The sequence below is a fragment of the Anabrus simplex genome, chromosome X (genome assembly GCF_040414725.1).
Source record: "Anabrus simplex isolate iqAnaSimp1 chromosome X, ASM4041472v1, whole genome shotgun sequence".
In the NCBI taxonomy this organism is placed as follows: Eukaryota; Metazoa; Arthropoda; class Insecta; order Orthoptera; family Tettigoniidae; genus Anabrus; species Anabrus simplex.
Window position 1 is genome coordinate 165,776,947 of NC_090279.1, and position 14,559 is coordinate 165,791,505.

Genomic DNA, 14,559 nt, shown 5'->3' on the forward strand with positions numbered 1-14,559 from the left:
TTTCAGCGTTCGGTCTGCAAGCCTCTGTGTATTTGCTAAACGTCGCCACAATCCTCGATTTGCAACTAGTGTTGTGTCCTCATTTAGTTCTAGGCCTATACCTCTTATCTTTAAATCGTTATAAACCGAGTCTAACCATCGTCGTCTTGGTCTACCTTTACTTCTCTTACCCTCCATAGCAGAGTCCATTATTCTCTTAGGTAACCTATCCTCCTCCATTCGCCTCACATGACCCCACCACCGAAGCCTGTTTATGCGTACAGCTTCATCCATCGAGTTCATTCCTAAATTAGCCTTGATCTCCTCATTCCGAGTACCCTCCTGCCATTGTTCCCACCTGTTTGTAAACGCATTATAACAGCAATTTTTTAAAAATAAAACATTAAAAGGTGCTTGATATTGTATATCACACTTATCTATTTCTTTCAAGAATGGAGCGGTCAAATATTTGACTAAACTTTTGGGAAAAGTACAAAAACATTGTATGAAGATTAAGCTAAGTACAGTGTAGGTACTTTCGTATTATTTTTATCTGATTTATAAGTTATGAAGTTATGTTATATCAAACCATTTTTCACCTTCAAGTAAACATTATATTTGTAACTTAATTATAAACTAGAGAACCTGCGCTGCTTCGTTATAAGTAGGTCAGAATATATTCTTGATAGGGCTCTCGTACTCGTATTGTTTTGTCTGCCCTTTGCAATTATTTTATGAACATTTAATAAGAAGAGCGTTGTGGTATGCCACAGTTCGTAGTCAGAATTCATCCATTCTGACGTCATGATGTCGTCGCTTTGCCAAGAATCTGTCCATATATTCGTTTTTTTTAATCCTGCAGTTCCTGAAGTAAAACGTGGTATTGTGTCGTAAAGGCAATGGTATTTTTAATCGCAGTTTCTCTATATAGAACGGTTGTCTTGTGAACTCATAATTTAGTCTCGAAGGAGAGTTTTCCGCGTTTTAAGATACACGGCCTTCACTCTTTTTAATGTAGCTAGGTTATCCTTCGACAGGTGGTCCCAGATAATGTCTAAGTCGTGTGTCATGATGGGATCTGTTTGTACGTAGACTTTTTTTCTCTTAGCACCATGTAAGTTATTAGGGTCACTCTGCCATCTGTTGAATATATTTGGAAGCTGGGAAAGGTTAGAGAATCAAAGAGTGTTTATAGTTGGGCCCACGAGAGTTTGAGTCTGACATTCGAGCGGGGAAAGCAGTAACTACGAAGTACGCTGCGTTGTCATAGTTACCTCAGCCTGAGGCATATCACCGTTTCATACAGGCTGAATATTTAATCAAATATGTAGGTGTACTGCAATTCAATGAACTTTGACCCGTTCCTAAGCTCGAGCCAATAATTCAAGCATTTAAGACAGAACATGTCATTGCCGATAAATATGAGATTTTATAATCACTAAACTGACAATAACCTCACATGTTAAATACAGAATAGAACTGTAAAACTAGCCACTGATTAGCTTACAAAAAATAAACTAACAGCGAAAATAATATTCTGGAGACAAACACGTAAATAGTTACATAAACCAGCAACAACTAACACAGCTAACACAGTGTTACTCCGAATAACATCACAAAAGTGACTGAGAGCAAGCCAACCCACGTGGCGATAGCATCCTTAAATGTGGCATCTCTGTTATCATTGCCATAGAAACAGATCATTTTCGAGCAGCGTTAGTCAACTTTTCCTCGCCGGTGGCGCTTAAACGTCAGATTTTAACTCTTGTGGGCCCAACTATAACAGGGAATGGTGTTCTTCCGTGAGACTCTCTGGCTTGACCGGTAGTAATCAAACATGGCTGCATGCAATGACAATACTTAGGATGAAAATCACATATATCAAAATGTTAATGAAAGTGTTAGAAGCTTAGCAGCCTGCTAAGTGCAGAATGTATTGCGGGTTAGGGTAAGCCTTCGCCTGCAATTATTGGAGTGATCATTTAACGATTTCATTTTATGATTAATCAAAATTGGCTGAACTTAGAGACCTATCAGTGTCTCATGATTCACCGGCAGATAATTCCGGAGAAAATATAACAGAAATGAAGTAAATCGGTCCAGTAGAACCGATGGACGGATTTGCCAAAGCCGTTTTTAGTAAGCTCTTTTAATATGTAGATTTTATTGACGTACGCTCATTAGAAAACACAACCTCTAACTTGAAAAATTGGGTTAAAATTAACTAAAATTAGATAATAATAATAATAATAATAATAATAATAATAATAATAATAATAATAATAATAATAATAATAATGGCGTATGGCCTCCGGAGAGGCCGGATGCGGTTCTTTAACTCGTAGACAGCCTATTAGGCGACCTGCATGTCTGTGAAGATGAGGGCTCTACCTAGCATGATTTATAATGCTAAATACGCCACCCCCCCCCCGCAGCCTCCAAGCAATTGCAATTAACCAATTGAGGTTAAAATTCCCGACCCGGCCGGGAATAGAACCTGGGACTCTCTGGACCAATGGCAGCACGCTAAGCATTTAGCAATGGAGCCGGACACCGGAATTAAATGAATTTATTTTATGGAACTCCGTCCGCCTCTGTGGTGTAGTGGTTAGTATGATTAGCTGCCACCCCCGGAGGTCCGGATTTGATTCCCGTCTCTGCCACGAAGTTTGAAAAGTGGTACGAGGGCTGGAACGGGGTCAGCTCAGCCTCGGGAGGTCAACGGAGTAGGGGGGTTTCGATTCCCTCCTCACCCATCCTCGAAGTGGTTATCCGTGGTTTTCCACTTCTCCCCAGGCAAATGCCGGGATGGTACCTAACTTAAGGCCACGGCCAGTTCCTTCCCCGTTCCTCGCCCATCCTTTCCAATTTTCCCATAGTAGCTTATAAACCTATATTCCATCCAGCAAACTGATCAGAATAATATTTAAAGTACAAAATTAAATATTGTCCTCTTTTTGGAAACAAACCTCTTGTCCACCTTACCTTGCTCCTCTTCTGCTCTTCCGGAGTACATTCTTAAGGCCTTTGACGTCGCTTCTCAGCTTCTCCACGATCCTCTTGCCAGCTCTGCTGTCTCCATCTGCTCCAGCTACACCGTCTTTCCCTCCGTCTCCTCCACCGCCCTTGCCATCCCCAGCCTGTCCAGATGATTTGGGTTTGCTCATGTTCCGAGCCTCCATCAGTCTACAGAGAAATTTGAAAGAAAAGCCATTGATTATGTTCAAAATATAACACAGGAATGAAAGCTAATTAGACATTAAATTATTTTCACGAAAATTTCCTTACAAGACATAATTTGAACGTTCCATACATATTCCTTATCTTTACTGCATACATACATACATACGTACATACAGGTCAGAATGTATGTTTCCTAATTTGTTGGTATTATTATTATTATTATTATTATTATTATTATTATTATTATTATTATTATTATTATTATTATTCTTTTTCTACCGCTTATCCCACACCTGTGGGGTCGCGGGTGCGAACTGTGTCGCACATGTGGATTTGGCCCTGTTTTACGGCCGGATGCCCTTCCTGACGCCAACCCTATATGAAGGGATGTAATCACTATTGCGTGTTTCTGTGGTGGTTGGTAGTGCAGTGTGTTGTGTGAATATGAAGAGGAAAGTGTTGGGACAAACACAAACACCCAGTCCCCGGGCTAGAAGAATTAATCAGAGACGATTAAAATCCCCGACCCGGCCGGGAATCGAACCCGGGACCCTCTGAACCGAAGGCCAGTACGCTGACCGTTCAGCCAACGAGTCGGACTATTATTATTATTATTATTATTATTATTATTATTATTATTATTATTATTACTATTATTAATCTGTTTACCCTCCAGGGTTGGTTTTTTCCTCGGACTCAGCGAGAGATACAACCTCTACCGCCTCAAGGGCAGTGTCCTGGAGCGTGAGACATTACTTCGGGGGATACACCTCGTCCAGGCGGCCTCACCTGCTATGCTGAACAGGGACCTTGTACGGGAGATTGGAAGGGATAGACAAAGACAAAGAAGAGGGAAGGAAGCGGCCGTGGCCTTAAGCTAGGTACCATCCCGGCATTTGCCTGGAGGAGAAGTGGGAAACCACGGAAAACCACTTCGGGGATGGCTGAGGTGGGAATCGACCCCCCTTTACTCAGTTGACCTCCCGAGGCTGAGTGGACCCCGTTCCAGCCCTCGTACCAATTTTCAAAACTAGTGGCAGAGTCGGGAATCGAACCCGGGCCTCTGGGGTTGGTAACTAATCACACTAACCACTACACCACAGAGGCGGACTATTATTATTCAATACACTTTTCTTTACGCCGCATCGACACATGTAGGTCTTATGGCGACGATGGGATGGGCTAGAGTGGGAACGAAGCGACCACGGTCTTAATAATAATAATAATAATAATAATAATAATAATAATAATAATAATAATAATAATAATAATAATAATCGTATCCTCATACACGTTAATTTGATGCAATCTGTCTCTCTGCTCGTCAATTTCGACGCTCCCTTTTACTCCACGCCTACTAGATGGCAGAGTAAACAGAATCTCTCTTTGGGCGTCTATGGCTGAGTTTTAATGAATTTTACATGATGACATCGTATGATAAGGTGTGTCGAATGAACTTTTTTTACGCCCTTCAAAAATTCCACTACCACTGCTGGGTTTGAACCCGCTATCTTGAGATCCGGAGAACAACATTCTCCTACTGATTCACAACGACAGTTCCATTAAGATGTGAAAATGAGTAACCACGGAAAACTATTTCAGGGCTGCCAAGAGTGGGGTTCGAACCAACTATCTCCTGAAAGCAAGCTGACAGCTACGTGACCAAACCACTCATCCATTTGCTCAGTCTATTATATTATTATTATTATTATTATTATTATTATTATTATTATTATTATTATTATTATTATTATTATTATTATTATTATTATATTCCTTAAATTGTTCATGTACAAGCTAGGGGTGGTAGATGGAGAAGGGGTAGCCCCACATACACATAAGTGCCTGCATACTCAGATGTTCGAGCATGTTTATATAAACTCTACTGAATATTTACAGCTGTATACAGAATTTTAAACTTACGTATACTCCAAACATTGTGCTCATAGAGTAATAATTATATTCATTTATGTTATACATATTAACAGTAACAAGACAGTCATTCAACCCTCACTCATACCCCTGTAAACACACACTTCCAAGCTCATACTCATTCATAACCTTTACTACAAGCGTACGCATACACATTCGCCCACATTCAACTGTACTTGCACACATTCTTCTTGAAATAGTAATTTATACAAGTTTTTTACATCACACCTTGGTTTCTATTTAAATATACATTTTCTTTAAAGTGCGGAAGAAGAGAGGAAGAGAAAGCTGCTTTACTTCAGGTGGTAGAAGTTTCCATAGCCGAGCAGACAGTGCATAAAACCCATTTAAATATGAGGCTGTTCTGGCACGGTGTGAACCAAGAGTAATTCCTTGGCCTCTCTCAACAGAGCGGTAAATAAGCTGCAGGTAGTGGAAAGGGGTGAGATGTGTGTTATCTGTCAGGCATTTGCGCAGAAATGCTATATCTGTTTGTTTACACAATGGGTTCACTGGTGGCAGATAAGTCTACGCAGCGTGCTAAAAGACCGAAGCGAATCTGGAGTGAAATGTGAATGGTCTGTACAATCGAGGCGGGAAACAGGGCCTATTTCTACTGTGATTGGCGCAAACATTGCGTAGCACATTTCAGTCGTACATCTGCAAGGAGCGCACAGTTTCAACTTGTGTCACGAGTAGAGTCTGGATTTGTATGCATTGATAGGTTAGAATGCAAACTTACTGAAGCGAGTAGCAAGTATAGTCTACCTTCATAACGATTATGCTATGGGGTTTGCATAAACATTAGGGGTACGGCCCATCCAAACCCCTACAATTTATGTTACTCTTGCTACATTATGGACGAGCGGGTGGCCGACATTTCTTACTAACCAAATTAGTTTGCAATATAACCTGTTACTGCATAAAAATCCGGGCCGTAGTCACGAGTGTGCAGGGGCAGGTGGTGTTGAAGGCAAATGAGTAGGCTTATGCCGTGTATTTGTGTACATGTTATTACACATATTGTGATAATTATTATTAGAAGCAGTAGATTGATTTTATAGTATAATGAGTACGCGCTGACTGAACTAAAATTTTCAGTTAATTTTGCATTGTGTGAAATATTTTTCTAAATTAGCTAAAACCAGAATATTTCCGTGTAAACAATAAAAATCAATCCCAGAACAATAAAATGTAACAAATAATATAGAACAAGTAAAATACAGTAACATCTCATTTGATACAATTTAGTCTAAGAGACCCAGCGCGACCTCTCGCGTCCAAGGAGTGAACGCGCTCTTTCTTGGGTTAACCAAATAAATACGCAACTTTATCATCAGCCCCTAAAGTAAGCATTATATCATTCTTCTATCAACGTCTACCATATGGTAAGCAAAACTAATTCCACCAGTATTTTTCGTATACTATTTCCAGAATTTTGTCTTAGACATTGTCGACTATTCTTTTCAGGAGACACAGTAAATTCAAGTACAGAACGTTAAAAATAATGATGTGTTTACAAACCTTTTACGCCCTAAGCTTTGTAAAATTTCTTGAGCTTCTGGATAGTCCTTCATGGCAGCTAGAACATCCTCTCGAGATAGGCTGAACAACTCGGAGTAACCAACAGATCGCACGTCAGCCGTCCGTCTGGAATACATCAAAATGTGATAAATTATTGGATCTGTATAAAAGGTTAAATTTAAGTTTTTAGAACCTATACCAAAGAAACACACAAACAAACATACATAAAAACAAGCAGGCACCCTTTCATGTTTATTAATAGTATGGATTACTCACTTGTTCAGTCCATCCAAATTGAGAATGCCGATTTCACCGAAAAAGTCACCAGCTTTCATGGTCGTTAGAACACGGCCAGTTTCACTGAAATACAACGAGAAAATTTACATTATAAGCCTGGTTAAATGAGTGGGAGGTAGTGAATGCTGACCCTATAAGCATTAGATTTCTACAGAATATCACATTACATCTCATTGTTTTTGTTGCACTTTTGAAGTTACAGGTGATGATGATGATTGTTGTTTAAAGGGACCTAACATCTAAATCATCGGCCCCTAATGGTAAGAGATGAAACGAAACGGAATAATAATTAAAACTTCCAAATTGCTCACTGTCTATGATTTAAAAAATGATTATTAATTTAAAGAATCAGTGGATCTAATTCGGTTTGCCTTATTTTTCTATGAAATTATTTCAAATTATATGAAATGTCATACAATTAAATAAGACTTTGCCTTTAAGGTGAAATCATATATTTAATTGTAATTAAAAGTTGAAAGAAGGAAATAACATATAAAAATACATAAAGATAGAAGAAACACATACAGCAGAATAAAATGACTTAGTTAACAATATCATAAACATTTAAAACAAATAGAAATTACTTTTAAAGACAATAAAACAGCTCACTATCCATCATAAAATGGATGACAAAGTCTACTGACTGCTCGTCATCTCGTAGAATGATGGAGATAGTGCTCGCAAGTACACGGCGTGGGGCTTCTCCCTTCAGTAAGTAGGAGTGCGTTGCTATATAATGGCCTGTCCGAAGACGACATAATACCATTGCTTCCTTCCAAGGAACTCGAGGGGAAGTCTTCCAAGCCTTCGTGGTTCTTTTAATCGTTCTCACCTTATTTGAAAGAGGGGTGACCTGCCACTTCAGCTATCAATGAGAGATTACCAAATATCACTGGCTTGAACCTTGTAAGGCAACGGGGGGCAATGTGACCGCCTCTTTGGTAGATGTATCAGCCAACCCGTTTCTAACTACATCGATGTAAAGTTACAAATACTATTGATTTGATTCCTTATGTACTTGCTGGTTTCTTATGCACGTGGTTTAATATTCTCTATTATTGTGTAACCCATTATTTTAACTAGTATTTGAATGGCCAGTAGTGATTATTGTTTTATTCCTTTGAGTGAAAGCCGATTCCCTTATGCGTACTGCTGAGATATATTACTTGAAAATCCATTCTGTTAATATACAGGGTGATTGAAAAAGAACTCCCTAGTTTTAAGTATAAATTTAATGGGGAAATTAATGAAAACTACATCAGTGAGTACATACCATGAAAGAGAGTTCCTTCAAGTATTGTTTAGTACACTTCATTACTTTCGATTTGATCAGTAGGTTTTAATTCATGTAAAAGTTGCAATTTGTTGGGGCGCAACTTTACGTACAACATCATACACGGTACCTTTAGGCACTATAGACTACGTCTGACCAATTACTTCTTCGGGCTCCGAACACTCGAGACACGGATATGTTCAACAACATCTTCAGAAGTTCTCGGTCTACCTGGTGATTTCGCTTTTAAAACACTACCGGTTTCCTCGAAAGACTTTAGCCAATGACGGATATTTTTTACTGTAGGTGGTTCACCACCATACTGACGTCTAAAATTACGTTACACTGTTATAACTGACTCAGTTTTCACCACACTGCGCTTTCTGTTGTGGAGTACACATTGCTACTGAGTTGCTCTGCACTGCACTGCACGCACGCCTGGACTGAACAGAGGAAAAAAAGCACTGGCGCCGTCTCAAGGTCAAGCAGACCTGCCAACTGCAAGGGAGCGAAACTTGGAGAGTTGATGAATCACACACTGCAAACTAGAATAGTGTATGTCACTTTGTACAGATTCTAGGACACATTGAAACCAGGGAGTCCTTTTTCAAACACCCCGTACTTTCATATCTTGGGAGTTAATTGATGTATCTCTTTGTTATAGTTTGAAACTGAAGGTTTATATTAATAATAAATTAACACTTTTGAACATTTCTGTAGTATCAAATCTTTCTAAGAAACCAGCTCAAATTTTCAATATTTTGAATTTTAAAAGTTTTTATAGCGCTCGTGCACCAGCATATATAAGGTGAGCAAACCAAAACTGGTCCGAAAAATATTTATAAGATTGACGCGGAATCGACCCTTGTTAATGAACAGGAGAACTGCCCATCACAAGGAATGCTGGAAACCATGATTATGATACATCACTTGGTTGCTGTCACATGTCTGTGCGTGCGCATCTCCTGCATCTCGTGTTCATTGTCGAGTGTTATGTGAAGCACGATTGGTGGAAAACCTGAGCGGAACTGTTTGCGCAAGAGTTTAAGGCAGGAAGTGTTTTAGCAAAACTTCCAGCAAAGTGTGCAATGGAAAACTTAGTGGCAAAATGGCGCGAAACGGGTTCTGTAGCGAATAAACACCGTAGCTATCCGAAAAGAGTTCGAACACCAGAAATCATTGCTCGAATGAAGGAAAGGCTGGAACGAACGACGGTTTTCTGTGCAAGAGGGAATTAAAAAGATCGTCGTGTTGAAGAATTATCAAAAAGGATCTTCATCTGTATCCTTACAAATTTACTGTTGTGAAGAGTTAAGATGAACCTTAGCGTGTTGATTTCTGCCGGTGGTTTCTGAGTGAAGTGGGTTCAGGAATTTTGGATCATCATTTCTTCAGAGGAGGCCAATTGTAACGTCTTCTGTGATTATGATTTACAAGGGCCAATCCCACGCCAGTCCTATTGTAAATACGAGGATCGAGTCATAAGTCATGGCAACTATTTTTGTCTCGCGAACAGGAGACAACATGGAAAATCTAAGATATGCCTTTGGAAATATAGGGCATGTACTTATGCACAGTGCCTGAAGGCAAATTCTGACTTCAGGAGATTCTCGTAGGAAAGTGACAGAACGCAGGCCATTAGTAAACATTGTTTTATTATGGTATAGACAGCAAATACACAACACTACGTACAAACGAGAGGTCTCCACTGGTTACAGACCTCATGTAAACACAGATCGATCACCATTATCCGCACATCTTTGTCTATGGACACTGGACGGCCTGGGCGGGGCAAATCGGCAGTTGATACTCTACCCAGTTTAAACGTCTCCACCCACCTCGCCACTGTTCTGTAGGGCATGGCATGCACACCTAATGCTTCCCGCAGCTCTGCATGGCATTAATGTGCATTTCTGCCGTGGAGAACTGCTATTTTCATATACGATCGTTGCTCCTGCTTGTTGACTTCCATTTTGTGACCCTCTCGCTCACACACTGAACTTGGGGGCATGCTTATACCCACACTGTTGTTTACAAACACCATCTACTGGCATCATACGCAAGTAGATAACGAACATTTACCCACCCGGTATAGTACATATTTTCATCAGGCTCAGCATTTGTTCCTTACATTACTTGCCAGTGGATGCCATGACTTATTTACTCTCGTCATGGATAGAGCATTAGGGAATATTCACTTGTATAATTTCGTGGTCTGCAGAGGTAGAAGAGCTGTGTGGGCATTGAAACACGTTCGATTATTACGTGATGTACCTTGTGCGTTGGGGAAGATCATGCATGACACTCGTGTTTCAGCGTACGATGTCAACACTACTACTGGTAGAAACCTACGTCTACTTATTTAATTCCCATGATATTGGATGTGCGTTTGAAACTGTGAGGTGATTATTAACGTTGATATGTTTCTGGGTTGGGGGTTTATATGTACGTAGCGTCATCAATGTAGAGTAGACAATTTTGCGTGGACAGAAAGCAGACACCGTCTGGAGGCTGAAGTACAACACAGGGTAAATAATGGGTGGATGAATTGGAAGAAATTGAGTGGAGTACTGAGTGATAAGTAGAGCCCGGATTTTTATGCATTAATAGGTTAGAATGCAAACTTACTGAAGCGAGTAGCAAGTATAGTCTACCTTCACAACGATTGTGCTATGAGGTTTATAAACATCAGGGGTACGGCCCATCAGAACCCCTATAATTTATGATACTCTTGCTACATTATTGAAGAGCGGGTGGCCGACACTTCCTACTAACCAAATTAGTTTACAATCTAACCTGTTACTGCATAAAAGTCCGGGCTTTAGTGATAAGAAGGTCAGTTGCTAGATGAAAGGAATACTCTATAAATCTGTGGTGAGACCTGCGATGCTTTATAATGCAGAAACTTGGCCGATCATAAGAGTCCAAGAGAGAAAGATGGAAGTGGCAGAAATGAGAATGTTAAGATAGATGAATGGAGTTACAAGAAAGGATAGAGTAAGGAATGGTTACATCAGAGGATCAGTGAAAGGGAGAAGGTTCAAGATGGTATGGACATGTGCAGAGATGAGGGGAGGACTACGAGGGGAAAATAATTGGAAACCTGGAAATTGAAGGGTTAAGGAAGAGATGGAGACCAAAAATGAGATGGAAAGGCAAGGTAAAAGGGGATCTGAGAGTAAAAGGTTGAAAGAGGGAAGAAGCATTGGAGAGACATTTATGGAAGAGAAGAATCCACAAAGCAACGCTGACCCTACGTGATGTGGGACAAGGCTGATATAAAGAAGAAGAGGGAGAAGAAGGAGAAATCAGACACTGTGGCAACCAGGCAACCAGCGCTCGTCATCTTCATCCTCACGTTATTACGGTGTGCCAGAACACTGCCTTCTATATACAGTAGGTACAAATGGCACCGTGTTTTAAACGAGTTTCCACTGTCTCTGACTAGCGTTTCGTTTAGTTCACAGAAAAACCCCTTACACACGATGACGTTAAAGGAAGGCAGCAGATTTTCTCATAATACGTATCTTGCGAATATTTACGGCCATAAAATTGTTCTGTGTTAAATCAGAGACCATTTTGTTGGACGCCAATCTCCAGGTGTATGCATAAGTCTTTTCCAGTTTCATTAAGAGAAACGCGAGCGAACAGTACGCAGCGTATGAATTTGACACATACGTCAGTTTCTTTGACATTAACCTACCAACGCACACAAGTTGAGTCCGCCAAATACTAGCGTCTGTGTTGTATCGTTCAGTGATCATGTCGACGTTTGTGCGCGAAAAAGAACATTCGCGGCACGCATTGTTTTCCTTATTTACTCAATAGAAAAAGGCTGTGGAAAGTCATCGTTTACTGGTAGAAACATATGGTGGACACGCTCCGTCGATTACAACATATGAGACATGCTTTCGACAAATCACTTCGGCAAGAAGACCACGCTTTGTGTCTGGTGAGACCAGAGCGGTATTGTGTATTATGAATTCTTGAAGCCCGGAGTAACCGTTAACGCACAACGATATCGCCAACAAATGATTAATTTAAATCACGCATTGATCGAAAGACTAGCGGATTGGAACAGGAGACATGGCAAAGTGATTTTGTTACACGACAATGCGCCGTCTCACACAGCAAAACCAGTGAAATACACCTTGAAATCGCTTGGATGGAACATCCTTCCGCAGCCACCGTACTCGCCCGACTTAGCGCCATCTCACTATTACCTCTTCGAATCAACGGGGCACGCGCTCACAGAGCAACACTATAGCAATTTAGAGGAACTTGGAAAATGGTTTGACGAATGGTTTGCCGCAAAAGACAAGCATTTTTCTGGCATGGTATTCATAACTTACCTGAGAGGTGGGCGAAGTGTATAGAATTTGATGACCAATATTTTGAATCAACAAGAAAAGAATTTTCCTTGAAAATTACGTGTTTTATTTACCACAAAACAGCCAAAATTTTATGCATACACCTGGCAGGTGAGGCTATCTTGTGAAATGGTATGGGAATGCTGTCTGCTGGGTCAGCTGTCATATTGTTGGACGTAGAACATTGTGATATATATATCTTTAGATTTATGGGAATTATTTATCTACCCTGTGGGTGGAGTGAAAGGATGCATTATCTATAACCCCAGAAAATCGTAAGAGGATGCTAACAGTGGAACAACCGAAGAATCTGTACTCACTCTTTCATCATCTAAGTCCAAAAATTGATCCATGACTCTACGCTTTACCATGTTATGGATAAAATTTACATATACCTTTCCCCACTCTGATCTGTGTTAATAGAGGACGGTTGCCTAGCTTTACTTCCTATTAAAACAATAATCACCACCAACATTTTATTTTCTTCTCAGCACATACTTCAGGAAAGGTAGCGACATGTTTTACTTCACTTTTCTAGATCAAAGAAATCCTTTCGTTTTGTACCTTTTCTAGGTCTGTCAAATTTTGTTATTACATGGTTCGAATTTAGACAAGTATAGGGACAAAGAACAACATGCAACCTGTGAGAATGAAGTTGGGTGAATGAAGTCAGAACGGTCGATCCAGCAATACTGGCGACACACAACGCTGCACCTGCGTAGCAGCAGGTTTTGACCACCTGCTCCCAACGATGTTCAGTTGAGCATCGTGTGTGGGCCGTGTAAGACCTGTTTGACACAGTGCGTGTTTGGTGCGTTGGTTCTGAACTGCGAACAGGAACATGAACGGCCAAAAGATCAATGCACAGTTTTGTTTTAAGCTTGGAAAGACACCGAAAGAAACGCATGCGATGCTGGTACGTGTTTATGAAGATCAAAAACTGTCCTTGAAGTGTGTGTATGAGTGGTTCGCCCGTTTTCGAGGAGGCCGGGAAAGTGTTTCTGACAAACCCCGTAGCGGAAGACCGGCGACCGCCGTCAGTGACGAATACAATGAGATGGTTAGGACATTAATCACGAACGATCGGTGATTAACTGTGCGCATGATAGCGGATGAACTGCAGATTAGCCGTGAATCCGTGCGAAAAATAGCTACCCAAAAGTTAGGGAAGAGGAAAACGTGTTCTCGTCTTGTGCCACACCACTTGACTGACGATCAGAAGCAGGCACGTTTAGAGACTTCACAGGATTTTGTCGAAACGGCGGATGCGACACCAAATTTCTTGAACTGTATTGTCACTGAGGATGAAACCCGGTGTCTCAGGTACGACAATGAAACGAAACGACAAAGCATTGAATGGCGTTCTCCGGGATCCCCTCGTCGGAAAAAGGTCAGAACCGAAGTCATGCATCAAATTCGCTTTGAAAGGGAAGTGATTTGACGATATTTTTGACATCCAACGAAACGTGACGTGGCTTTTGAATACCATCCCAAAGAAAGCCTTCTTGCAAAAGTTTCCAGGATATGCATCGCCGATATCAGCAGTGAATAATTATGGGATGGGACTATTTTGAAGGCCAGTAAGGTCACTGTCGTGCATTGTTCATCTATATTGATAGTACAGGACTATTCACCGAACTTTATTGTCACAGATTGTATTTTTATTAAGGGATGTTCTTATGCATTTCTAACGCACTGTGTGTACATGAAAAGTGAAAAAGTAAAGGGAATGAAGACTACTTTTTGCTTAGAAAACGATACCCATATTAGTCCAAGGGGACCTGCGTTCGATTCCCGGCAGGGTTGGGGATTTTAATTTTAATTGGTTAATTCCGATGAATCGGGGGCTGAGCGTACGTGTTGTCTTAAGAATTAGAAATCATCTTAGGTAATGCCCTATCCTCACAGACGTGCAGGTCACATATACGGCGTCCGATTCGTTGGCTGAATGTTCAGCGTACTGGCCTCCGGTTCAGAGGGGCCCGGGTTCGATTCCCGGCC

At 40.7% G+C, this 14,559-nt stretch overlaps 1 protein-coding gene across 1 annotated transcript in view; it reads right to left on the reverse strand.

The window, feature by feature from the left end:
- Positions 1-14,559, reverse strand: part of LOC136886748 (uncharacterized) — a 595,319-nt gene that overhangs the window by 27,016 nt on the left and 553,744 nt on the right. The window contains exons 13-15 of the mRNA XM_068230940.1: positions 6,895-6,978; positions 6,619-6,744; positions 2,965-3,165 (exon numbers count right to left, since the gene is read on the reverse strand). Coding sequence (XP_068087041.1) covers positions 2,965-3,165; positions 6,619-6,744; positions 6,895-6,978 — 411 coding nt within the window. The remainder of the gene's footprint in view (positions 1-2,964; positions 3,166-6,618; positions 6,745-6,894; positions 6,979-14,559) is intronic.